Here is a 26642-nt window from a genome sequence, read left to right as displayed (position 1 = left end):
AGTGCTGGGATTATAGGCGTGAGCCACCGTGCCCGACCTAACTCAATTCCTCTTAATAGTAAGACAGCAATTTTGTTAATGTACGCAGTATCCCAGCGATCTAGGAAATGCCACAGATGAGGTCTCTAAATTTTCTTTCATGGAAAAATTTAAGTTCAAGTTCATTTTCATTCACAAAATACAATCTCTAATTTCACTATGGTAATATTATAAAGCATCACAGTTTATTTACACAATTTATTACTAATTTCCAAACATCAACTCAGAGTACCTGGGATGTTCCTTTACAATGGAGGAGCAAAATTGCAAGGTGGTTTTCTGCAGATGGGCTCACTGTGCTGCTTTCAAATGCTCTATAAACCCTCAGTTCTCACCCACAAAGTTACCTCTCACAAATTTTCCACACACTTACTGTCCCACACATATTTTCAGATTTTTCCATTTGGGAGTCATATATCTGAAAAAGGCACTTAACAACAGATCATTGTTTATGATATTCACAGGCCACCGAATTGCTCCTAATTTCGCCAAACATGTACGTTTTGAAAGGAATGATGATGTTTTGAATCAAACCAGTGCACTAAACGCTAGACTTACTACCCTGCCAACCCCACCTTTCTCCACCCCAAAAGTAACTGTTACAAACACCACGGGTTACTCAAGAAAGAGAACTTGAGAGAGTAAGCAAACGCCAGTCTCCGTGATTAAAGGGGCCTTCTACACAATGCCTCCTCGGGTTTTTAATAATTCTTTCCACTCATACACTGCAATGTTTCTATAGTATTGACTGGCATTAAATTTATTAGACCTTCAAAGCTGTGTAAAATTTCATTATAAATTAAAATGCCTATTTGAAAATAAGTTTTGAAATGACAATTACTTGTAGATGAATACGAAATGAACATTTTAAATTATCTTAATAATAACCCACAGCTGAATTCTAAACACTAAGAATCATAAACTGACTTATGCTGTGGGAAACTCAGCGAGACAAGGTTTCTGGGGGTGCTGTAATCCCAATAAAGCATCTACCTATGTGAACAAAATCATCCAGCTTCCCTGTATGAAGAATCTGCATACTTACCCAGGGAGGCAAATGGAAAGTACACAGGGAGGAAGATGAACTGCCGCAAAGCCTTTGTCATATGATAGTGACCTATAAAGTATCAAATAAAGGTACATCATCAGTATGGTAGGGCTTTACAATAGTACAGTCCCAAGTCCTGTAACATCTACGAAGAAAGGGTACCAACACCCAGGAGTCCAGTTCCCAGTAACCCTTCCCCTCTCTCTACCACCCCTCTACTGGAGACCTGTGGGAACAGTAAAGGCAAAGACGCTCCCTGTATTCAAAGGGCAGAGACTGGGGGCAGCCCAGCTGGCATTCTAGGGTGTCTCTAGCACTCTCGCTTCCTACTCCCCATATGTATAAAGCAGAAAGTTGATCCATTCTGCAAAGGTAAAACCCACACCGCGATCATTCATCAACTTGCGCAAGTGATCGTCGCCCCCAGGACAAATATACCAGTAAGCAAATCAAGGGATCGATGGGCAGCCCGAGCCTCGCCTAGCCCAGGAGCCGGCAGGAGGTGCCACCACGGCGGCAGCGGGTCCAGGTATCGCAGCCTTTCAGACTTGGGCGGCCACAGCCTTCTCCCAAACACCCAGCCCAGGTCACGATCCCTAGATAGGAGATCGGAACCGACCGGGGAAAACGTATTTGCCAAAGCCCACAGCGGCAAGTGCAGGGCCACCAGGGCTGCGAGGTCGGAGTGGGGGGAGCGAGGAAACAAGGAGGGAGGAAGAGAGCGAGGGATCCCACCCCGGCTTTGTTGCTGGTCACCATCAAGTTTGCATCTTAGTACAAAATGTCGATCTTAAAGGCTGACAAGACAGAGGCAGAGGCAGAGGGAGAAAGAGAAAGGGAATAGAGTCCATCTTGCTTTGGGAAAGAGGGGGGAGGAAAAAATGAAGTGCAAATACCACACTCCGGGCGTAAAAGTCTGCTAAACACCTTTCCATAACGGAGGAGCAACGAGTGGGGTGTCCCCGTGCCCGTGCCTGATCGAACTGGCGGCGGTCTGGGCAGAAAACGCCTCCCTCTCCTCCTCTTCCTCCTCCTTCCCCTCCTCCTTCTCCCTCTCCTCCTCCTCCTCCCGCGGGCCCCTGCGAAGATCCCGCCGCCACTGCCTCAGTCTCCGCTGCCCCCCAGGGAGGCACCACCGGCGCCCGGCCCCGCGCTGCCATTCTGGGCTTGGACCGCGCAGCGCAGAACGCGTGGGGCTGGACTCGCGGTGGCCACGCGGGGACGTCCGCGCCGGGGACACCCGCGCCCCTCGGTCGCTAGCTGCCTACAAAAGTCGCTCGAGCAGAGGTGGTGGCGGCGCGCAGGGGCGCGGGGCCGCGTGGAGGCCCCCACACCGCGAGTGGGCAACCCCAGGGGATGGCAAAGAACGTCCCTCCCCGTGCGGGGAAAGTACCCCAGTCCCAGTCAGCCACCCCAGGAACAGCAGCCCCACGTCCGTGGCCAGGAGAAGAGAACTGGACGTGTCATTAGCAGGACAGGCAATGGTTTCAAAGCCCCAGGCCAATGACCATTAGCAGAGGCAGAGCTCGCTCCGTCCCCATCCCCCACAACCTCCACCCACCTTCCCCTTCGCCCCCCCCACCACCTCCACCCCACCTCGCGAAACTTTTCAACAAGATCCACCTGGACTAATTTGTCCTCAGACAGTTAAAATATCGACTAGACCCTAAACACCGGGAAGGAAGGGGAATGCACGCTTTATTTTCCTTCCTACAGAAAGGAAAGCAAAAAATAGCTTCTCTCTCTGTCTCTCCCTCTCCCCCCCCTGTCGTACATGTTGTGTCTTAGCTTTTTGCATCGTTTCGTTTTACCTTCCTCATTTAGCAGAAATGATCGCGGTTATTTCACACATAAACGTGTTCCAGATTCTGGGATTCAGGGTCCTTGTAAATTACAGGACTCGGGTTCGGTCTCAGTTATGTTAAGTTTCATACAATACCAAAAAATAAATAAAAAATAATAATAAATGTCTGAGGTTGAGTGAGCGAGACGAGGTGGAGGAGGAAAAGAAACCTCCAGTCTGATTTCTGTAATTTACTAGCGACCCGGATCGCAGCAAATAACAGTGTTACACGAGTGTGGCTTAAGAGGGCTGGGGAGCTCTTTCTAGAGGCATCGACCCCATCCCCGGATAAAGGATCTGCAAGTTTTCTGTCATCGCGACCATGCCAAGCCGTAACTTACCTTCAGAAATAAGACTTTAAACGGCCAAGGCCTTCCTCCTCCCCTCCACCACCACCCTCAGCCTCGCTCTCTCCACCTTAAACTTATTGACACAACATAATCCCACATTCAAGCAAAATCCTGACACAGCCTCCCTCCTCCTCTTCCCCCTCCTCTCTTCCCTCCCGTCCTCTCTCTCTCTCCCTCTCTCTCCGTCTCCCTCTCCCCCCCCTTCCCTCCCGCTTCTCTCTCCCCTTCTCCCTCGCCCTCTTCCCCCTCTCCCCCTATTCTTCCTCCAGGCTACTCTGGCACTAAAGCAGCACTTTCTCTACTCGCCGCGCATTTGGGAAGGGGTGGGGGGCGAGAGGGCACCGATGTGCGGGGCCGGAACACCCAGACCCCAACTCTCCAGAGGAACGGGCGACTGGGCTGCTGTTCCCGGTCACCAACGCACACGAAACGTTCAATCAATCCACGGAAGGCTGGCTCCCCGTACCTTCCTCCCCTGCCCCGGCTCCCCAGGCCCCACCTCCCCGGCTGCCGAGACCAGGCAGGGCTCCACGTACTTTCGCCGAGATGAAGTTTGGGGCTCCCCGGGCGGCCACGAGCCGCCCGCCGGCGTGAGGGCTCCGTTGTTGTTTTCCTGGGGCCGCTCCAGCCCGCGCCCCGGCGCCCGTGCCCCTCTCGGGCGGCGCTGCCTGTGTGCCGAGAGGTGCTGCTTGCAAACGCAGCCTGGCACCGGCTGGCCTACTACTCCCCGGCCCGGCCCCCAGCCTCCCGCTCGCAGGGCACTGCCTCCCGGCCCCCCGCCCCCCGGCCCCCGCCGGCGCGGCCGCCGCGACCCTCGCCCCCGACCTCTTCCGACCCAAAGTTTTGGCGGAGGGGGAAAGTGTCCGGGCGGCGGGCCGGCGGCGGCGGCGGCTCCGGACGCGCGGGGTTCCCTCCGTCTTCCTCAAGTCCACCCTACCGGCTGCCGCCGCCGCTGCTCCTGCCGCGGAGTCCTTGGGGCTGCAGCCCGGCGGCTCGCAAGTGAGTAGGAAAACAGAAAGTGAGGGGAGCGCGCCCGGGGAGGGCTGGGGCTGGGGGGCGCCTACCTCGCGGGCTCGCCGGGGCGTCAGGGCGTGTGTGTGGCTCGCCCTCGGCGGCCAGTCAGGGTCTGTCTATGGGAAAGTGCAGAGGAGCTCGCGGAGCCGCTCTGCCTCCGCTTCACTGTACACTGCTCCACATACAGTACATGCAAGCCGGAGAGACTGAAAACACTCATTTTATATAAGGCAGCCTGCCATTGGCCCGCGCCGTAACGGACAGGCCGCGCAGCCAAACAGCAGGCCCGTTACACCCAAACACACGCACACATACACACATTTCACAGAGACACACAAAGATCATCACATTCTCTGTTTTCTAATGTTCGGGACCTGTAGACAGTAGGAGAGGACAGGTAGGGGAGCCCAGCGGAGTGGGGTAAAGGGGAAAACCCCCGTCTGCAGCAAGTTGCAAGGCTTGGAACTGGTGTCCTTTTGACTTGGGAGGGTTATGGTAATAAACTACAACTCCACTGGATATGGAAGTGAGGGGGTTTTTTCATCGCTGCCTTTCGGTGCCCCATGGAAGAGGCCTGCGTTGTGTTTCGATTTTCCAGTCTGACCCGGCCAAAAAGTGGCCAAGAAACGCTTTTATCGGCTTGGATTTCTTTTGTCAATGGGTTAGCTATCACATAGGCCAAAATAGTGCCGATAAGTTTATCAGGACTATAATGCATTGAGGTTGTTCATGCCTCATTCGTGGGTAAATTTAAAAAAAAAATCAACATAACAACACGCAAAGATAATTTTGCTGAAAACAATCAACACCGCGCTGAAATAGCCAAACGACTCGCATCTGCTCAGAGTACTGCCATCACCTGTGCGGACATGCACAGTGTGCTATAAGGGAAAATAAGTCATGGAAGATAAGCTATTGACGCTTAGCCTTCAAAAGAGACCTTTTGATTCAATGTATACAACATTTATATTTTGCATATTAGACATAAAAATATACGATTCTTTACATACTTCACATCTCATGTGAACATTATGCGTTGCATGACTTTTGGACATGATGACTTTCAGGACTGGTCTTTGATTATTTTTTCAACAACGCATCTTCGGCAGATTATATTTGACAGTTCAGTATAAAGTCAACAGGTTGGTGGAAAGAAACCAAAGCTGGAAATTAGAAGGAATAAATTGTAGATTAAACTCTTTAACCAGCTGAGCAATCTTGAGCAAGTTACTTAACCTCTCCAATGCTCAGAGTTGCTTTTGATTTTGGTTTTAAGATTAAAATAAGCAGCTTTTCCACATTCCCTCAATTAAATTTTTATTCAGCATCTACCATGTGCCAGACATTGTCTTAGGCCTAGATATTTTCTTAGGGTTCCTTCCGTTTTAAGAGTCAGTGAATTATTCTTAAATACAAACATTTTGGAGATCACATAAACACTACAGTTTTAAGGCCTAGGTATGTAGCTTTAAAACTTAAAGGAAACCTGAATAAGAGAACGTATTTCAATTCCCCTTTTATTTCCTTGATGCTGTCTTAAGTTTTTTCTCTCACAACCAGAAAGTTGTTAAGAGTGTGTATGTGTGTACATGCAAGCACTCCTATGTAAGAGGGAGAAAGAGAAACAAAATCAGAGAAAAGTTTAAGAAGTTCAGAAAACAAAGTGGCATTTAGGAATGTGATGTTTATTTTGTAAGAAAAATCATTTGTAAAAGGAAACATATAAAAATCACAGCATTTTATTTTTTAAATTTTACTTACTTTTATTTTTTGAGTTGGAGTCTTGCTCTGTCGCCCAGGCTGGAATGCAGTGGCATGATCTCAGCTTGCTGCAACCGCTGCCTCCCAGATTCAAGAGATTCTCCCACCTCAGTCTCCCGATTAGCTAATGCCCATCTAATTTTTGTGTTTTTGTAGAGACGGGATTTCACCATGATGACCAAGCTGGTCTTGAACTCCTGACCTGAGGTGATCCATCCTCTTCGGCCTCCCAAAGTGCTGGAATTACCGGCATGAGCCATGGAGCCCACCCAATCACAGCATTTTAAAAAGATAATATCAAAGGTTATATTAACGGCAGTTTATTTTAGTTGACAGAAGGAACAAAATGTTCTTTATCCACATTACACTGCTATGAGGACGGTGCTAAGTATTACTGTCTCTAGTTTACCCATAAGAGAAACGAGTCAGGGAAAAATTATATAGCCTGCTCCATATTGCACAGAATGACAATGAAGAAGGAACTTAAACCTAGGACGTTTAATACCCAGCGCAGGTTTTGAGTAATTTGATACTTCCCTCCAAATACGAACTTCAGAGACAAGAGGGAATTGGAGGGAAAACCAAAAAACTTTTTTAGTATTTCACTGTTGCTCCTTTGTGAAAAGGAAAAAAAGTCAACAGGAGGTGCTATATTTAATTACAGAGTGAAGTGTTGGGCATTATTTGGTAGTAGAAGTATTTTGTGAAAAATAGAAAAGACCAGCCTACTCCCCACTCTTATCCCCAAACTCCAACCATAGGAAAACATTCTTCATATTTTTATGGTCACAAGATATTTTTGCTGAATTACACTTAGCTGAACAGAAGTATTTAGAGCTATAGTCTTCAAACTTTTAGATCACACATTGCTATCAGTAACATATTTGAGCATGTATAGATATTTATGTACACATTAAAAATTCTAAAAATTCACCACTGGGCCAGACATCGTGGCTCACACCTATAATCCCAGCACTTTGGAAGGCCAAGGCAGGAGGACTGCTTGAGGCCAGGAGTTCAAGACCACAAGTTTGAGACCAACCTGGTCAAGATAGAGATACACTATGTCTACCAAAAAAAGAAAAAATGTACCATTGCATAGATATATTATTTATTATTATAAATCATATATTGACAAAAACAAAATTTAAAAGCATGAGATAAAAAATAAATAAGAGTTTAATTTCTTCTGTAGTCCATGGAAGTATGGATTCTAATGTAGAATCTCAGCACATGCCCCAGGACTTTGCACTCCAATTTGAACTCCTCTGACAGGAAAGGTGCTAACTGATCAAGACTGATGTGGAAGAGCATAAAATGTATTTTGGTGACATTCTGTAAGTCATTATTGCTGCTAGAAAATTGGTAGGTCCACAGGGCCTTCAGATTAAGAGAATGATTTTTTTTAACACAAAATATATATTGGTAGTGTATTTCCATTGGGCATCATGTTCCAGTATAAGCCATTTTTCAATATTCTTTGGCAGAATATTTATTGAGAGGGTTCTATGTGCTCTTGTGCATGTCAGATGTCAAAAAAAAAAAAAAAAAAAAAGTTGCCTGTTCCTAGGAGAAGGGACAAAGTAGAATTCCATTCTCCTGTGTAATCAGTAGGACCTCACTGCTAAGTAAGGAAAGGAGGCATAGAGCTAACTTTGATGTAGTATTTTACCATTTTGGAAGTACTTTGAAAATGTTTATTACCTCATTGGAGAATAAATATCAAGAAATTTTAAATGCTAGCTATGCTCAAAATTTAAAACGTAATCAGGAAAAATCATGGCTTTCATAGAGTTTACTTAATTTTTATAATGTAGGTTTATGAAAATAAAAACAATGGTTTGTTACTTGGGCAAAATGGCATTACAAAGTGATGACCCCTTCCCTTCTTGTTTTCACGTTTGATGACCAGTCACAGACTGAACTCATGATTATCCTATTTCTCTGCCTTGTAACTTTGATTGTCTGTTTTCTATATTTTATTTTATATGGGCCATTTTTGTGACATAAAATAATTTTGAAAAAGTAAATTTATGTGTTTAAATGTGTATAAACAAATGTGTATATCATTTAAATATATGTCTATATATAACAGTTTATTTCCTTATTCATATATGACTTCTTTATACAATCCTAGTACAAATCTTGATTTTGCCACTTTCTAGTTGGATAAGCTTGGAAAAATTCTTTAATTACTCTGACTCAGTTTTCTTGCTTATTAAATGGGAATAATCATAATTGAAAAAATACATATAAAATGCATCAGCCTGGAACATACTAAGCATTCAATCAGTATTATTTGTGTTTATCTTTCCACACAGATAAACCAACGGCAGATACTAAACAGAAAGTTTTCTAAGACTTAACTATCATATCAAATGGAGTTTATGGAACTCCATTTGATATGATAGTTTATGTTACAACTTACTTCCCCAGTGTTTGCAATTTCCTTTTAGCCTACACTCTACCAACTCCACCATCTCTGCACATAAAAGAGATGTCAGCCTGATCCCAGGATAAAGCAAACATCTTATTGGGTGGGCATTATTAAGCACCTAAAAAAGCACACTTGTAATAAATCACTCTTTGAAACAGGCCTTGTTTTGTGCATGAAACTTCAGATAGTTACAATGACGAGGGTCTGCCTTACATAACAATTTATGACTTGTACTTGACCTTGCTGAGCTTCAATGTTTTATCCCTTTCTATAGGAAAAAAAAAAAAATTAGGGAAAATCATACCTTTCTCCTCAGGCCAATGCGAAGGCAGTAGAAATAAGAGCTTGGATAGGTGGTCCACTTTTAGCACCCATGCAGAAATTCATAATCTTGAACAGAACCAGCTTCTATTGTGTCACAGAAGACTTGGGGATAAGAAAGAAAGAGGGGAATACCTTCCTTTCCTAGGATGATTCTTGGGGCCAAACATCTTTGAATTCCCACTGTCCTGTGATCTTTCATAGCATTTTATCTATATTATTCTTAAGGCATACAAATATCTTGCTTTGCATTACATTATGTATGTATTGGTAGAGCTCTCTATTCGATGGCAGACAACTTGAAGGAAATGTTCAAGGTTTTGTTTCCCAACAGCGCTAGAACAGTAACTAATAAATTGCCTAACATGTAACAGTAATAACAAAGATTTGTAAAATAAATGAAGACAAGCAAAAGCAAACAAAAAATACCTTAAATTCTAAGGAAGCTCAGGGAGAATCCAAGGATACTTTAAGTGTCAGAAAAGGTTGGGGGTCCCAGATATATGGTAAATAGAACTTACATTATAGACATCGTAAATTATACTTGCATATTGTTTTAATTTTCTAAAGTTATTTTACATGAGACAGCCTAGTATACTCACTAAAATCCAGATGAGGTAGGTGAGATAAATAGAGGGAACTTCTTTTTAAAATGAAAAAAAAAAAAAAAAAAAAAAAAACTGAAGCAAGAAAATGTTAAATGAGTCCTTTAATATTACAAAGCTAGTAATAGAGGTGGGTTAATAAAAAGGGCCTAGACTCCTCGTTCTGGAAGCTGTCTGCCCTTTTTCAGAGGAAGGAAGAGGGGAGTGACCAGGGAGACACTTAAGGATCATACTATAAAAATAGGTCTCGGGCCGGGCACGGTGGCTCAAGCCTGTAATCCCAGCACTTTGGGAGGCCGAGGCGGGTGGATCACAAGGTCAAGAGATCGAGACCATCCTGGTCAACATGGTGAAACCCCGTCTCTACTAAAAATACAAAAAATTAGCTGGGCACGGTGGCGCGTGCCTGTAATCCCAGCTACTCAGGAGGCTGAGGCAGGAGAATTGCCTGAACCCAGGAGGCGGAGGTTGCCGTGAGCCGAGATCACTCCATTGCACTCCAGCCTGGGTAACAAGAGCGAAACTCCGTCTCAAAATAAATAAATAAATAAATAAAAATAGGTCTCTAAGTAGACAATGATTTCACAGTAATGGAGTTGATCATCAAATCAGTATGCTGTAGCATTAGCGGAGAGGTCCTTCTAGGCACCGTCCCATTAGCAGCGTCAACAGCACCCCTAGCAAGAACTTCTGCTATGACACATCCAGATCCTGGGAACTCCCTTCTTGCCAAGACAGTCTGTTTCATCTTCTGACAGTCTTGACCACTACAAAGTTCTTTCTGATATTTTAACATCATTTCTCTCCTTTTAAGTTTCACATTGCTTCTTTTTCTACCCCCTTGGGACCACAAAAAAAGCCTAATTCCTCTTCCATGTGGCACTTGACATATATATCTGTGCGAAGACAGCTAGCATAACTGCCCCCTGACTTGCTAATAGTACCAGTTCCTTAAGACTTTCTTCCTAGGGAGCATTGTTGATTCTTGGTCTCCTCTCAAACCCTGCTTATTGTCTTTGTGGATGTGCTCCCTGATGTGTGAGATACAGAGCAGGTGGGAGCTGAGGCGGTGTGCAGAACAGCATGACCATGGTTCCTTGATACAATATTTCTATTAATGCAGCTTGAGATAGAGCTTGTTTTTTTGGCAGTCACTTTGTTACAAATCACTCTGCTGGCCCATATTGTGCTTATTCTAAAAAAAAGAAAAAAGAAAGAAAGAAAAGTTTTTGAAACGTGGGCTGCTAAGCTGTATCTCCTCCATTCTGTATTGTATCATTTATTTGGAAGATACTGAGGCATAAGCCTTTTTAACCTTGGTATTGTACAGTGATTAAGAGCTGAGTTTTGGGAGTTATAACAAGATGGGTTAGTACCTTGGCTCCAACACTTACTGACTGTAAACTTGGACAAATTATATAACTTCCCTTTGCTTCAGTTCCTTGTGTAAAAAAGATGATAATAACGTACCTTATAAGGTTATTGTAAGAATTAAATAATATATGTAAAATACTTAAAACAGTACTTGTCACGTAGGAAGCACTCAATAAACAAGAGAGCTTTTTTTTCTTTTTCTTTCTTTTTAAGCCAATGAGATTCAGCCCATAACTCCACGTTGCCAGCTTCTTTCTGTACGCAATCATTTTATTCAACATATTTGCTCTTGAGCTAAGCATCTTGGTTCATTCACAAATTTTATGGCTTCTTTACATTTTTCCAAGTGGTGTTTAATAGCATTGCCCAAGGCAGAATAAAAAAGTACACACCTCCCAACAGGTTAACATTAGTCCATTAATCAGCACTCCTATGACCACAATTGTTGAGCCATGATAGAGTCACCTATTTTCACCTAAATTTTTGTTATTTAAACCTAAAGAAATTTATAGAGAACATAATGTAGCGACCATATAGGAGCTTTATTACAACTTAATATGTTATTATACTGCCTCAGATTTATTTATAAGAAATAAAACATTGCACATTCATTTGAAATCACCTTCCCTGGTCTAGTCCTCTTCTACTTCTCCCCAGAGGTGTCCATTACTGGGTAATTTCACTCTCATCCTACCCATATTTTTTGCAGCTCATTTATGAAAATACCTGATATAGCTTTATCAAAAAGGATTTATAAAATTTGCATTTACTAATGTTATCAGAGAGCTCTTTGCTAAGTGGAGTATTTAACAATGCTGGTTAATTAAAATTTTAAAAAAAGGAGTTATAGAAGGATATGGGATAGCTCCTGGAAATAAAGAAGAAGCTGGAGAACGAGATCTCAGAAAGCCCAAAAACAATGTCACCTCCAGGTATTGACACCATTTTAGGTTAGAATATCTTCATTATGATGAATTTGCTCAAGTTCTTTTCCATGCATTCAACATGCCACTAAAGAGAGTGGGAGAGTCCACTTGGCTTTACTATGTTTTGTGCTTACCCTTTGGCTAGGTTAGCAGAGGACAGGCCAGGGTGGTAGAGGACACGTTGCTTGACCCTCTCACCAAGATTGCTTGCTTAACTTGTATGGGGAGGAGGTGCAGCCGGGGAGGAGGTGCAGCCGGAGAGGAGGCAAAAAGTTGAGTTAGGACAGATATATTTACAGGGATACAATGTAATGGCAACATTATAGTTATTGGTGGATTCACAGATGTTCCTTTTATAAGGTATATAAGTGTTCTGTTGTTTTTCGTAATATGTATCAACTATTTTTTAAAATAAACTTCAGCAAAACAATAGCAAAAACAAGACTGCATGCAAAGGCTTTTTGGTTACCAATGTCAAAGTAGAGAACTAGTAAGATAGGAAGGCAAATAGATACCATACAGGTGACAGCAAGAAATCCATAACATCCCCAACAGCCACCATGCAGCTGAGCTATCAGCTTATTAACCCTGTTAATAACATTGATCCAGTAATATAAGAATATTGCTTATCAGAAATATAGATTTAGGCTAGTCTTGGTGACACTGTGTTGGCTTCTAGAGATTATGTCATCCTTTTCTAAATATGCACAGGTCTTTCCTTCACTTGCCTATCTTAGATTTCATTTAATTTCAAGGTCTATAAAGCTACTCAGATAAGCCTTAAAAGGGGGGAAATTAATTGTTCCACTCTTAGGGTCTCTCACAGTATTTAAGGGCTTTAAAGGTTACTAAGCATGGAAACAAAAGCATACACCTCTGTGTTACTAGGTGTCAGTGTCACCAGGTAAAGGGCAAGGATTCCCCTGTAATGGAGGGCTGCTGTTTTGGTGTTTGTAGGCAGACACAGTCTTCTAAAGTGAGCATGGGAATGGGAGGATGCAATAGGTATTCTACTACATATCACTCTCCAGCATCTTATCTATGTTCAGTGTCTCTTTTATCATTCTATAATTTGCCGAATTCACCTTTTTTTTCCCTCAACCCCAAGACATTTAACTAGAATTACTCAGAATGGTTTATGGCCTGATCTTACATCTGCAAATATTCAGAAATAAATTATTTCTTTATATGTTTGTTTATTTGTTATATTCATTGACTTGTTCTGGAAAGGATTTTTGTTGGCGTTCAACAGTTCGATCTTAACTGCATATTTTCTTAAGACCCTCAGGTACTATTCAATGAGTGTAGGAAATCTGAACTCATTTTGAGTGTCTAGCTGGTCTCAAAATTTTTTTAATGTTTTTACCTCGTATTCTGTTCTATAGTAATCTACTCAAACTAGCTGAAGAAAAAGGAGAATTTATTAGTATCATTATACAGGTGAGGTTACAGCAAGAAACAAGCAATAGAAAGCTATAACTGAAACTGTGAATGAAGTGAGATTTTCAGGGCTTGGAGACAGGAGATAGGCGATAGGCCAGCAGCATTGTCTGAAGGTGCAGTGGCAGTACAGGAAGTACAGTTGGCGAGAAAGTCTGCCTTTTCCTGCAGTAGGATGGGACATACAATTGAGAAGTTAAGTAGAACAATGATGTTTTGAGGTAAAGGGGCTAAAACTAAGGGGGAGGGAAGCTAAATGATATTATTTTATGAATTCCCCTCTGTGCTCACCCCCACCTATATGAGTTACTGACAAAAAACAGTATTGAAAGTGACCTACCAGAAAGAACAAGCCTTTTTTTCTTTGTCTTTTTTTTTTTTTTTTTAAGAGAGGATCTCACTCTGTCACCCAGGCTGGAGTACAGTGGTGCCATCATAGCTCACTGCAATCTCAATCTCCCAGACTTAAGTGATCCATGATCATCCCACCTCAGCCTCCCAAGTAGTGGAGACCGCAAGTGCACACCCTCACACTCACCTAATTTTTAAATATTTTGAAGTGACGAGGCCCCGCTATGTTGCCCAGGCTAGTCTTGAACTCCTAGGCTTAAGTGATCTGCCTCAGCCTTTCAGAGTACTGGGATTACAGGTGTGAGCCATAACACCAGCTAAGGACAAGCATTAAAAAGAACAATGTGGCAGTCCTCAAAAATGAGGCATTAAATACTATTCCTGAAATCAGGCTGAAGTCCCTTTACAATGGAAGAATGGACTCCAGGACTTAGAAGTATTTAGCTATTTGGAAGGAGATACTTTCCTTTTCCATCATCTGACACTTTTTTTTTAACACTATCTTCTTCCTTCAAAAACAAAACTAACCTGTTGGATTGCTAAAGTTCTCTTCCCAGCTCTCAGAGTAACAGCTACAGATTTGCTAAAGTGCTGACCTGTGGCCAGTGCCATTGAACAGAGGAAAAAATAAAATGAATAATTTTGCCTGTCACAATATAGAAGGGAAGAGGGAAGGAGGAAAGAAGTAAATAAAGAGGACTATGACCTGAGTGGGAGAGGAGAGGGGGAGGAATTAATATTAAGTAATATTAAAGAAACCTTTTGCTAAATATACAACTCTGAATTAAGAGAAGAAATAGGTCTCCTGAGGTCTCTGCAGGAGACAGCTGGGACATATCACCAACAGCTGGGGCATATCACCAGATGGAGAAATAGGGGTCTTCATGCCCACTAAGTCCCCATCTACTCTATTTTATCCTATTTATTTATTCTTTTACTGAGACAGGGTCTCACTCTGTTGCCCAGGCCAGAGTGTAGTGACGCAATCTCAGCTCACTGCAACCTCCACCTCCCAGGTTCAAGAAATTTGTGCCTTATCCTCCCCAAAAGCTGGGACTACAGGCATGTACCACCACACCCAGCTTTTTTTTTTTTTTTTTGTATTTTTGGGGTAGAGATGGGGTTCCCTGTGTTGGCCAGGCTGATCTTGAACTCCTATTCTCAAGTGATCTGCCCACCTCAGCCTCCCAAAGTGCTGGGATTACAGGTGTGAGCCACCATGCCCAGCCACCTCTCTACTCTAGATCTAACCAAGTCTGTGGCTGCAGCAAAGTCAAGATCCCCGTGGCCATCCTGACCTAGTGTGTATCTTCCTTCGAAACCTTAATTGCTGAGTAGAGTTCCATTCCTTCTCCCCTCCAGTCATACTTTGTTCACAGGAGAAAAACAAGCAGCAGAAAGCACCTCCACCCCATCTAGTCTTCCCTTCCTAATTTGGAGGCTATCTCTGCTCTTCCAGCCTTCATAGACTGGAAATTACCTCTATCACTCCAGCAGGAGGAGAGCTAGCAATTCAGGAGGGATCTCCAAACGATGAATGGAGAAAAGCTGGTCTAAGGACTTGGTGATCATCTGAAGAAACAGTGACTCTTCGATCCTGAGTGAAGTAAAGAAGAAAGAGGCACCCAGCAATGCCCAAACTATTATTGTGGTGAGGACAGAAGAAAGACCCAAGCTCTAGGAGTCACTAAATTGTATGGGTCATTTACTCATTAATTAATTCAACATTTATGATCTGGTGTCCCTGTGCCAGGTACTATGGTTATTGTAAGAGACAACAAACAGATCCCTGTGCTAATGGAGCTTAAGGGTTAGTAGTGGAGGCAGCTGTAATATACAAAATACCACAGAATATCCCTCAGAATTAGGGATGGAGGCAGAGCAAGCCAGCTTGCAATGCTACAGGAATATAAAAGTGGAAGAGCAAACCTCACGACTTGAGCGTGCTAAGGTTTAATTGTTTTAAAGATTAAAGTGGTTTTTCTTAGCTAAGAAAAAAAAAACCTGGATTATAGGTAGATTTTTCCTTTGGCTTTATATTCTCAGTAAAAGAAAACTCCATGTTGGGATGTGTCCTTTTTGGTTTGTGTGGTCACTATTATTCTTTTTAAACTCTTGGGTTTGTGTGTAGTAGAGAGTGGTTGGGAGAGATTATTTTGCTTGCTTCAGAAATTTTTGTAGGAGGCTAAATGTATTAGGAATATTAAGGAAAAAATGTAAGTATTAGTGGTTATAAGAAAATACATCAGAAAATACTACACACCGGAGGTTTCAGGTGGCAGCTACACAGAACAAAAAATGGTTCATGTGCTGGCAATAAGAATGACTTTCATATTTAAAGCATGTCTGGTAAGAATGGCAAACACTAGATATTGATGTAATTTTAGTTTTTATATTTTGGAGAGGCATAATTACATTTTGATTTTATGTCATTTCTTGTGGAATAGACCTGTTATTCTACTGGGACTGTGTATCCTCAGTAAGCTATGCAATTTGTATTGATATTTGCTTTATCAGTGCATGTTCATAGGGTGTGTATGAACTAAGGCTCCCAGTGGAGGCAGAATTACTTAGAGCTTAAAAGCTGGTGCTTCTAGAGTCAGAAGGATCTAGATTGAAACACCAGTGCTGTCACTTACTAGTGACATGACACTGACCAAGTTTCTTAACTTGGTTTTGGCCTCAGTTTCCTAAATTGTGATATGGGAATTTTAATGGTTCCTACCTTTAAAGGTTATTATGAGAATTAAAATAGTCCTGACAATGAATAATAGCTGTTAGTTTAAGTGTGGCTTGTGATATAGATGTTTAGTGCCCGGTGATATGGAGCCCTGGGTAATACATAGAAATTTTATCTTCTGATTAGGATAATTAAAGTTCTTGAGAGATTTGGTAGGGCCGTTCTTTGATGAGTGCTAAAAATTTAATATGGTGGCACAATATTATTATACAATGGATGAGATGAACTAAATATTTACTTCTGTTTTCTTTACAAAAGATAGTGATATTCCCAATTATTTAGGTAACATTGTAGAAATCCAGAGTGTTTATATATTTCTTACTTGACTTCTTTAGCTTTTTGTTTGTTTGTTTAGTTTTGAGACAGGATGTCACTCTATTGCCCAGGCTGGAGTGCAGTGGCATAATCTTGGCTCATGCAGCCTCCTGGGCTCAAGCAATCCCCCACCTCAACCTCCCAAGTAGCTAGGACTACAGGCATGCACTATCATGCCCAGCTAATTAAAAAAAAATTTCTTTTTGTCAGGTCTGGGTTTGACCATGTTGCCCAGGCTAGTCTGGAATGCCTGGGCTCAAGTGATCTGCCCACCTGAGACTCTCAAAGTGATGGGATACAGGCATGAGCCACCATGCCCAACCTTATTTAACTTTCTCAATATGTGTCTAGTAGAATAAGATCTCATTTTTAGCTCCAACTTTTCATTGCATCCTTAGTATCACACAGCCTTATGACAGTATTTTTCAAAGTGTGGTTCACTAGAATCCCAGAGGTGACTTCTTTAAAACTCTGATTCCTGGCCCTGATGTGTCAAGTATCTGAATTTTAAATAAATACCCAACACAGCTTATTTTTATAAACATCTAAGCTTCAGAATGACTAGCGCACACAAATTATGGTGTTTCACAAATAAGCGATACTCTTGAAGCTCAGCCAGGTTGCGCTTATTATTTAAATGGTAACTTGGGTAATCTATTTATATGACTTACCCTGACACCTTCACAGAACAAGGATGTAGCCTGTTAAGGCATTTTCTACTACTCAGGCAATTTGACAAATTTTGATATTTGAAGTTCCATGGTTTAGGGGATTGATTGGTGAGGAAAACTGTGCTAATTGCCTTTTCATTAAAGGTGTTTTTAGGAAATCCTTCTGGCTTTAATGGAAGTAATATTCTTTGTATGGTAAATTTGGAGACTGTAATTCAGGAAAGCAAAATCTCTTCAGTATGAATCTGCAATGAAAGATGACACCTGTCCCTTGAAAGATACCTGTCCATTTAGCATCTGTAATAAAATCGGGTCCTTATGCTGAGATGGCTTCCACTAGTACTCTCTGGGTCACAAGCGTGGCCTTATAGTCTGTTATGGAATCGTGGTTACACATATAGCCTTTGGAGTCAAATAAATGTTGGTTTTGAATCCTGGCCTCGGTGTTCACCAGTTATGTGAACCTAGACATGTTATCCACACTGAGTTTCATAAACTGTAAAATGAGAATAATAATAGGTGTGTGAGAAAAATAAGGTTATAGGCGTAAAGCCTGCAGTGTTGTCCCTGGTATTCTAAGTGTTGACCTTTGCTGTCTTCTTATGATTCTGTTGTCCCCCTCCTTCTGTGCATCTTGTCCAAATCTTTCCGAATGTAACCATGTCAAGATGCTTTTAATTCCCAAATTCTTCATTTTCTCAAATTCGTTATTAAGACAACAAATATTTCATTAACACCTACTATGTGCAAGGCACTAGTCTACTTACTTAAGTCATAGAACAAAACAGACAGAAATATAGTAAATAAATTACATCGTATGCTAAATGGGATTAGTATTGTGGGAAAAAATAGAGTAGGATTATATATGGAAACTGAGTGTGGTGATAGAGGTTCCATCTAGTTTCAAATACGATGTTCAGGATAGGCCTCACTGAGTTGTTTAAGCATAGAGGAAATGGGGAATGCCTCTTTTGTGTGTGAAATAACGCAGGGCTCAGTAGACTTGGGAAATTTCAGGCAAAAGTACGAGGCTAGAATGCCTAAAACAACTGGGAAGTCATGCCTTAATATTTTTTTTTTTTTGAGACGGAGTTTTGCTCTTGTTACCCAGGCTGGAGTGCAATGGCGCGATCTCGGCTCACCGCAACCTCCGCCTCCTGGGTTCAGGCAATTCTCCTGCCTTAGCCTCCTGAGTATCTGGTATTACAGGCACGTGCCACCATGCCCAGCTAATTTTTTGTATTTTTAGTAGAGACGCGGTTTCACCATGTTGACCAGGATGGTCTCGATCTCTTGACCTTGTGATCCACCCGCCTCGGCCTCCCACAGTGCTGGGATTACAGGCGTAAGCCACCGTGCCCGGCTCGCCTTAATATCTTAAATGCAACAGAAAACTAGCAGGAAGCTTGGTGGTACTTGTCCATTGGATGCTAAAACCATTTTCTGTTTGTTTTCCCTTTCTGATCTCACTGCCCTCTATTCTCTAAGGTTATAGAATCTTCATCCTTCAACCCCCTCAGTTTTTTCTCTCAGGACCTTGAGTGATGGATAATGTTATCAATAAAAGATGAAAAATTAGAGCTTCTTATGCTATCTCTCTATGTTTTCTATAACATAGTGCTTATATAGCATAAACCCATGTTTTACATATGAAGTTAAATCCTTTGCAATTCAGGGATACATGCACAATTTAATTATAAATTTATGGTTAGGTTTAATGTTTACCAATTTTTATTAAAAGACAGCAGCACAATTTTTTTAAGCAGGAAGAGCACTGCAATGGCAATCAAAGACCAGGGGCTGCCATAGCCTTGCCACTAATTGTCCTTTGATAGTTCTGTGCCCAAGACTTTCTCATCTGTAAATTGGGAGTGGGAGGAAGTGTCTCTTGCCCCTCTGTCATTCCACGTCTTTGAAAGGCTCTAAGGAAAGTTTTATTCTAGAAGCTAAAGCAAGGTATAACGTTTAAGACTCTAATCTCTTGACATCTGCTTTACTGAAAATTGCAATTAATGTGATTTGCCCATTTGTAGATCGGAACAAAAACGGTGTGGTAATTATCTACATATTATTTGTGCCTCTTTACCTTTCATGCTGTGAATGAGGGAGAGGGTATATTCCTACCGCATATGGCTCACCAGCACTTTTGCCACATATGTAGAAATTCCGGACCTTGTCATCAAATGTTTGCTATCAAATACTTAAAATATTCCACTATTTGTGAACTTAGAGACTTACAAGTGATGCAAGCCTCTCAAAGCCGTTTAAACATTATTAGTTTAATATTAGAAATGTTATAAGTAAAATGTTATCATCTTCATTTCATATGAGAAGAAATTGAAATACATACAAGATCTATTCAAAAATATCAGTCAGTCTACACTGTAAACCTAGGCCTTCCCTTAATCTTCTAAACCAAGGGAGGGCAGACTACTGCCTGCAGGCTAAGTCTGTTTTCTCTTCCCCTCTTTATATATGGCTACTTTCTTAAGAAGATGGCAGAACTGAGTAATTGCAACAGAGATTGTGTGACTCACAAAGCCTGTAATATTTACTATCTGTTCCTTTACAGAGAAAAAATTGCCATATGGTCTAGACCATATGGATCTCTTTGTTAGGAGACGAAGGAGAACATACCTAGACTCATGGCATTTCAGCTCTGCCGTATTTTGCATATACTGGCGCATGGTACCATTTTGTAAGAAAGCTACACATCTTCTCTCATGCTACTTCATTTATCCTTTGTGGGCTGGTTACTCGTTTTTAATTGTTGTCATTTGTTCATTCATTTGTCTATTTCACAAGTTCTTATGGTGTATACACCTGGGGACAAGTGACTAATAAAATGTAGCTTTATTCAGTTAACTTGTATAGACAGATAACTGACCATTTCTATAGGGAGAAGTACTATCAAGGATTATGACTAGAATAGAAAGGAAAGGGATTTGACTCAGCTGAAGGGGTTTGTGAAGTATCTGGGAAAAGTAGATACTTGAGCTGATGATAAGAAGAGGATAGGGACTGGGAGAGAAGGGATGGGAGAGGAGGGATGTGCATTCTATGTTCCAGCAATAGTTTCCAAGGCCCATATCAGTCAAGGTTCAGTGCAGAAAACAGAAACCAATGTAGTCATCTTAAGAAGAAAAGAATTTAGGTTAAAATCGATAGGTAATTAGGACAAAAATCATGAAAGGGCCACAAGCATGGGCTATGGGCTGGCCCACCAGGAGTGATTCCCAAAAGGCTGGAAAATGAACACAGAAACTCTGCTATGGAAAACAGTCTCTGCAGAACTGCTTAGCAGTAGATAAAAACAGCTAAAAATGCTGGGAAGATGGCCTCAACCCCGTTTTCAATTTCTGTGTCTTAGAAGAATGCATCCGTTTTGTGCATCTGGAACCCTTGGTGCAAAAGTTTGGGAAAGATAGTTTTCCACCTTCTGCAGTCCAGGAAGGCACCCATGAAGTAAGGTGGAGTAGAGGCTGAGCAAGCCAACACGCAGAATTTGTCACATACACAGAATCAATGTCACCATCCATTCAAGGAATTGCAAATAGCTTGGCATGTTGAGCAGTAGACTCTAGATTTTTAAGTATGGATCCCTCTTAGTATCAAAATGTTGAGCCCCTGATGCACATAATAGTAGTGGTATTGTAGCAGCCTATAGTGAGAAATATATTGCAAATGATTACATTCAGATACAATTTTATGTTGTTAATCACAATCACAAATATATACATTTAGAAAATGGCAGTGGTAACATTAACTCACATGTGCTGTATGCATTATATATATTAAATATTTTGGTAGGAATGAAAATATAGTCAAACGATATCATTTGGTCAACAAATAATACATGGGCCACTTACGGATTACAGAACTCTTTTCAGAATACAGAACAAAGGCACATTTCTCCTTCTCATCAAATCCAATGAAGGGTCTATGTGTGTGCAGGTGATGGTGAGGAGGGAGGCAAATTCTGCTCCATGTGATTATTCAGAGATCCTGGCTTTTCCTTTTTATTGGCTGCACCATCTCCTAGGTCCACTGGATTCTCTACATTCTTCTGAACTGAAATTAGAGATCTGAAGTAGGAGCATGGCCATGCTTAGAAGAAATGTGCAGCACTTGTGCACATGTTCTACTGGTTAGAACTCAATCATGTAGCCACAACTGAGATGATCAAGAGAACTATAATGTAGCTTCAGAATGTGGCAGTATGATTGAAGTGAATCACAAAATGGTTTGAGTTTCATTAGACATCTCAATGTAATTGATGTAACAGAGAAATGTGAACCTGAAATGTGAACGTGCGCCACGTTCCCTCTCGGCTCCATGTGATTATTCAGAGATCGCAGCTTCTTCTTTTCACTGGCTCCACTGTCTCCTAGGACCACTGACTTCTCTGCCTTCTTCTGGACTGAACTTAGAGATCTGAAATAGGATGGCCATGCTTAGAAGGAATGTACAGCACTTGTGCACACATTCTATTGGTTAGAACTCAATCATGTAGCCACACCAAGTTGATCAAAATAAATATAGCTACAGAATTTGGAAGTAAATGATAACATGATTTGAGTTTAATTAGACAAAGTCTAAATGCGAGTGATGTAACAAAGAAATGTGAACCACTTCATTATATTACTGAAGGAATTCTGTGTTCATATAGTATGAAGATTGGGGGGAAATGGAGGGAATAATACATCCATTGAGTCTAGAAATGGTGAACCAAAGATAAAAGAATTATCACTATTTGCAGCACTGTCTATGAGTTGGAGTACTCCACCTGTCCATCTATTAACTATTTACTAATGGCCTGCCATTTGCCAGGTACTGTTCTTGATGGCAGAATAAATCAACTTATCCTCTCTGCCAGGCAGATATATCCGTAAGATAGAGATGGACCTACCAGAGCCTCATGGTGTGAAGGCCCAAGTATTTATAGTGTTCCATTTAATTAACTTTGCTCTGATTCTCTCCTAGCTGAGCATCTTCTAATTCACTCTTGACTGTCTTTGATCTCAGGAAGAAAATATACTGATTTCAGCACAAACCTTCTAATTCCCATGGTTTCAGCAACTCTTTTTCTCCTTTTCCTCCTCTTTTTCCACCTTCTCCTTCTTTGTCCTCATGGCCATCATCAAGTTTCTCCTAATAGCCACCATTCATTAAGTACTGAGCTTTGTGCTAGGTGCTTTAGTTATATCTTTCAATCTTCATGACAGTTGCATTTTATAGACACAAGTCCTGAGTCTCAGAGAAATTCAGTAACTTGCCCTGAAGTTGGGTAAAGGTGAGGGTGGATCAGAACCCACTCTGCTGACATCATAGCCCAAGTTCTATCTACCATCATAAAGGAATAAATTTGCATCTAGGTGTATAGGTTAGTCCCTTGAGAATTTAGATAAACATAAATTACTTCCTTGAAATGGTCAAATTTGGTGTATTGACAAAATCATGTTATTGGTCTCACAATACTCCAGGACCCACTAGTGTCCTAGAGGAACTCCTCGAAGGTCATTTGACCCTGTGAGGTCTTGCCAAGGCAGTGGCTGGCCGCCTCCTCTGACATTCCTGTTTCTGAATTTTAACTTCAATATTGGTGACCCAATAATTTCATAACCGAAACTGTTTGCCAGAGAGTACTAGTAACAGATACGCATTTTCATAAGGAAAGAAACCACTCTTATAAATAAAACCCATACCTTAGGCACAAAATTTACTGAGTTTACCAGATAAAAAGTATATTTGATTCCTTCAACAACAACCATACTGTGTAATTGCAATTGCTGAACAAAGATATAATAAGAAAAAGATATTTTTGAATTAAAATGTATTGATAGGAATAAATCAAAGTAAATGTGTTTTCTTCTAATGGCAGTTTTATTTTCCCAGAGTGAGAATTTAAAATTGCTTCAATCGCTTCTAAGTTAGTGAATAGGAAAAGTGCTTAAATGGTGATAAAATGCGTAACAAATGTTTAACCAGCACACAAAGGATGATAAAGAAAAGCCCAGTTCTGTATGTGTCACAATAAACCATGCATGCTATGCCACTCCATACTTACCCGAGCAGTGTACCACAAGCAAAAGCATTGTCTTTTTCCCGCCGTGTACAGAGCAAACGCATCTACTTCACCTTGAATCTTTCCGGTTATTACGTATCTTTATGTAAAGCTAACCCTTGCACAATGTATCATTTCTTTTGTTTCACATTATTTCTGACCCTTTGTATCTTGTATTGTCACTTCAGCTGGTTCTTCACTTCTGAATTACATCCTCACATTATAGAAGGAATAAAAATGTAGGTCAAAGTGTGTCTTCGCAACATCACTGTAGGGACACTAGAAGAAACAATGAAGGAATCATGTGTTTTTCATGTTTTTATACCGTATATGGTAATGATGATGGTTGCTCACTGCCGGTCTTTGGAGAAGTGCCGTGGTAGACGTGTGGTGTGGGTGACAATGACATTCTTCTGATGCACTGTACAAACTTGATAGTCTACCATTCTCAGCTGAATTGCAATAAAGCTAACCTTTATCACAAGTAAACATGTAGTGACTATCCAATTCAATATCAGTATCCATAGAGTGGACCAGCAGGGCTTGATGGCACGTCAATCTATTAGCACTTCAATGTGGCAACTACAAATTCTATCTCAAGAAAGTGAAGGAACACTGCCTTAAATGAAGATACTACCAGATTCTACTCCAGGTTTAACTCTGTGACTGGGGAATTTACCCCTTCTTCTGAAGGTTCGAATTTTTAATCCATAAAATGAGGGAGTTTGACTAGATGTACAAGATCCCTTCCAGATTTAAAATACTGCAGTTCTACTCCATTGGGGTGGGAGGAGGGAGTAATCTTCCTTTTTAAAATTGATTAGGAGCTAGGAGCATGGCTCACATCTGTAATTCCAGCAACTAAGAAGGCGTAGGTAGGAGAATGGCTTAAGGCCAGAAGTTTGAGACCAGACTGGGCAGCATAGTGAGACCCTATCTCTACAAAAAATAAAAAGTTATTAGCTGGGTATGTTGGCACACACCTGTAGTCCTAGCTACTACAGAATAGGTTGAGTCCAGGAGTTCGAGGTTATAGTCAGCTATGATTGTGCCACTGCACTTCAGTCTGGTTGACAGAGTAAAACCCTGCCTCTAAAAATAAATAAAAATAAAGAAATAAAAATTGATTAGTAACATCATACATGAAGTGATATTTAGAAAATAGTCACAATCTGTATGGTTATAGTACAGATATCATGAATATGAATGTTCTTAGTAAAGACGATTGCATTTCCTTCTATCCTGTAAGCCAGATTAGACCTGAGCCTGCGGCACTGTGCCTCCAGACTCGAGGAAGATTTAGTCTGTGATCATTAGGATTTCCTGTCCCTGAAACGGTTCACACAAAATTGCCAGATTCTCTTGAAATCACAAAGCTACTGAGAATCCAGTCCGGTTACCCCAGGGGAAACCCTAGTTTCCACTAGAAGCTGTGCCAGCCCCTGAGCACCTGTTGTCTCAGGAGTTCTGCTGATTGGTGGTACTGCTGGGGCACGACAGTTCTGTGTCTGGAACTCATCCTTGCCATGTACTCCAGTCTGGGGCTACCTGCCCCAGAGTTCTGTTTTCCTTCTACCCCTGACCTCTCGCCCGGCTAGAGAACGGCCCTTATTTTCCCCTCTTGCAAACTTCAAAGGGTATTTCTTTTCTCCCCTTTCTCTGTGGGATACCTTCCATAAACTCTTTGGTAAGTTTAGATTTGTATCCAAGTTGAGAAGAAAATCTGTTTCACATAGCCTCTACTTGGCCATGCAAATACCTTCAAAGAAAGGAAATAGAAACTCTTAAGGCTAACATCTGGGATGGAAGACAGGGAAAAAGACACAGACCAAAACACAAAGGAATGTTTTAATAAACCATTCTGCCACACTAGCAGCTAATTAAAAATGTAATCATGTTTAAGGGCAAAAGCATTTTTATTTATTTTTTATTGTAATTTTTAAAATAACAGCTTTATTGAGATAGAATTTCTTTACCATACAATTAACCTGTTAAATGTGCATGTATTTATTTTTAATAAAGTTTGAATAGAGGCAAGTTTAATTAGAGGAGATAGCTGGAGAAATTTATGGATGTTTTAAAGGGGACTTCTGAATACCTTCAAAGATTTAGGAGGTTAATGGTGCTGGCATTTTTGTTACATAAAATTCCAATAAAGTATTTTTATGTTATAGGATGTTATAGGGCATATAATGGTGCAAACATTTTCTATGCTATAATGTTAATTGAAAAGAGCAGGCTACAAATTTGTGGTTAGAAGATGACCATGCCTATAAAAAATATTCTACTCAGATTAAAAAAAAAAAAAAACAGGAAGAAAAAATGGCTAAGTTTGGATGGTCAGACTTAGGGTATCTTTTATTATTTATTTATTTATCTTTGCGACAAAGCCTCACTCAGCCACCCAGACTGGAGTGCAGTGGTGCAGTCACAGCTCATTGCAACCTCTGCCTCCTGGGCTCAAACAGTTCTGCTTCAGTCCCCGAGTAGCTGGGACTACAGGGACATACCATCACACCCAGCTAATTTTTGTATTTTTAGTAGAGATGGGGTTTCACCATGTTGCCATGTTGTCCAGGCTGGTCTTAAGCTCCTAACCTCAAGTGATCCGCCCACCATGGCCTCCTAAAGTGCTGGGATTCCAAGTGTGAGTCGCTGCACTCAGCCAATTTTTATAGACTGTTTCACTCTTCAAGTAGAGTGTGTACTTTTAGAATGAGGGGGAAAATTTATTTATGAAACTTTAGGTTTTTCTCCTTTTCTGGAAACACACATCATGAACACTGTTTATCGGGCCTGACTTAGGTGATTTGGGGAGATCATAAATAATGACAATAAACCTGCATTCATACATTGCTTTACAGTATACAGATTTCATTCAAGAATATTGTCTCATTTAACCAAGCAAAGAGGTGGAGATTTTACAGCAGTGATTGTCAAAATTGAGGAAGCTAAGGAAATCAGAAGGGCATCTAAGAGAACCTCTGCATGTAAGCAGTTGTCTCTGGTGGAAAAGAATTGTAGCCTCAGTTGATGAGAGCACAAGGGGGTTGGGAGTGAGAGGAGCCCAGAGAAATTCCACAGGGCGATCGCTATCCTGAGAAAGAAAGAAGGGGGTTTCCGGGCATGGGACTTCTATGCACGCTATTTGTCTTTCTATTGTGTTATCAGCTCAGGTTAGTGGTTGTCCGTGGAGGCATTGTTCAAAGGAGGAAAAAGAGGAATGAGGAGTAAAGAATCCCATTTCAGAGTGAGTGAGTGAGTGTGAGGGAAGGAAGGAAAATGGCCTTATGCCTGGGGCATTTGTCAATCAGTTATTCCTAACTCTGAAGACACCTCATTT

The 26642-nt window shown here is 41.3% G+C and overlaps 1 protein-coding gene and 2 long non-coding RNA genes across 6 annotated transcripts in view; 1 reads left to right on the top strand and 2 right to left on the bottom strand.

Annotated features, from left to right (window-relative positions):
• The window catches only part of LOC144579613 (uncharacterized), a 133563-nt gene extending 130987 nt beyond the window's left edge, over positions 1–2576 (bottom strand). Inside the window, exons 1-2 of the long non-coding RNA XR_013527714.1 lie at positions 1984–2576; positions 1085–1156 (exon numbers count right to left, since the gene is read on the bottom strand). This is a non-coding gene — a long non-coding RNA (uncharacterized LOC144579613). The remainder of the gene's footprint in view (positions 1–1084; positions 1157–1983) is intronic.
• A 905-nt stretch (positions 2577–3481) lies between these two features.
• The window catches only part of LOC128929785 (uncharacterized), a 104802-nt gene continuing 81641 nt past the window's right edge, over positions 3482–26642 (top strand). The window contains exon 1 of the mRNA XM_078352269.1: positions 3482–4279. Coding sequence (XP_078208395.1) covers positions 3625–4279 — 655 coding nt within the window. The 5' untranslated portion in view covers positions 3482–3624. The remainder of the gene's footprint in view (positions 4280–26642) is intronic.
• On the bottom strand, positions 11964–22514 carry LOC144579615 (uncharacterized). 4 transcript variants are annotated; one of them, XR_013527720.1, is made up of 5 exons: positions 22290–22514; positions 21533–21669; positions 21105–21306; positions 14990–15106; positions 11964–13323 (listed from the first exon to the last, which is right to left on the bottom strand). It is a non-coding gene; the product is annotated as an uncharacterized LOC144579615 (long non-coding RNA). The 4 variants fall into 4 exon arrangements; XR_013527718.1 differs by having other exon boundaries at positions 11964–15106; XR_013527719.1 differs by lacking the exons at positions 11964–13323; positions 14990–15106 and adding an exon at positions 18439–20896.

Source organism: Callithrix jacchus, chromosome 15 (assembly GCF_049354715.1).
Source record: "Callithrix jacchus isolate 240 chromosome 15, calJac240_pri, whole genome shotgun sequence".
In the NCBI taxonomy this organism is placed as follows: Eukaryota; Metazoa; Chordata; class Mammalia; order Primates; family Cebidae; genus Callithrix; species Callithrix jacchus.
Note: the sequence above shows the minus strand (reverse complement) of the source record. Positions and strands in the feature narration are given on the sequence as shown.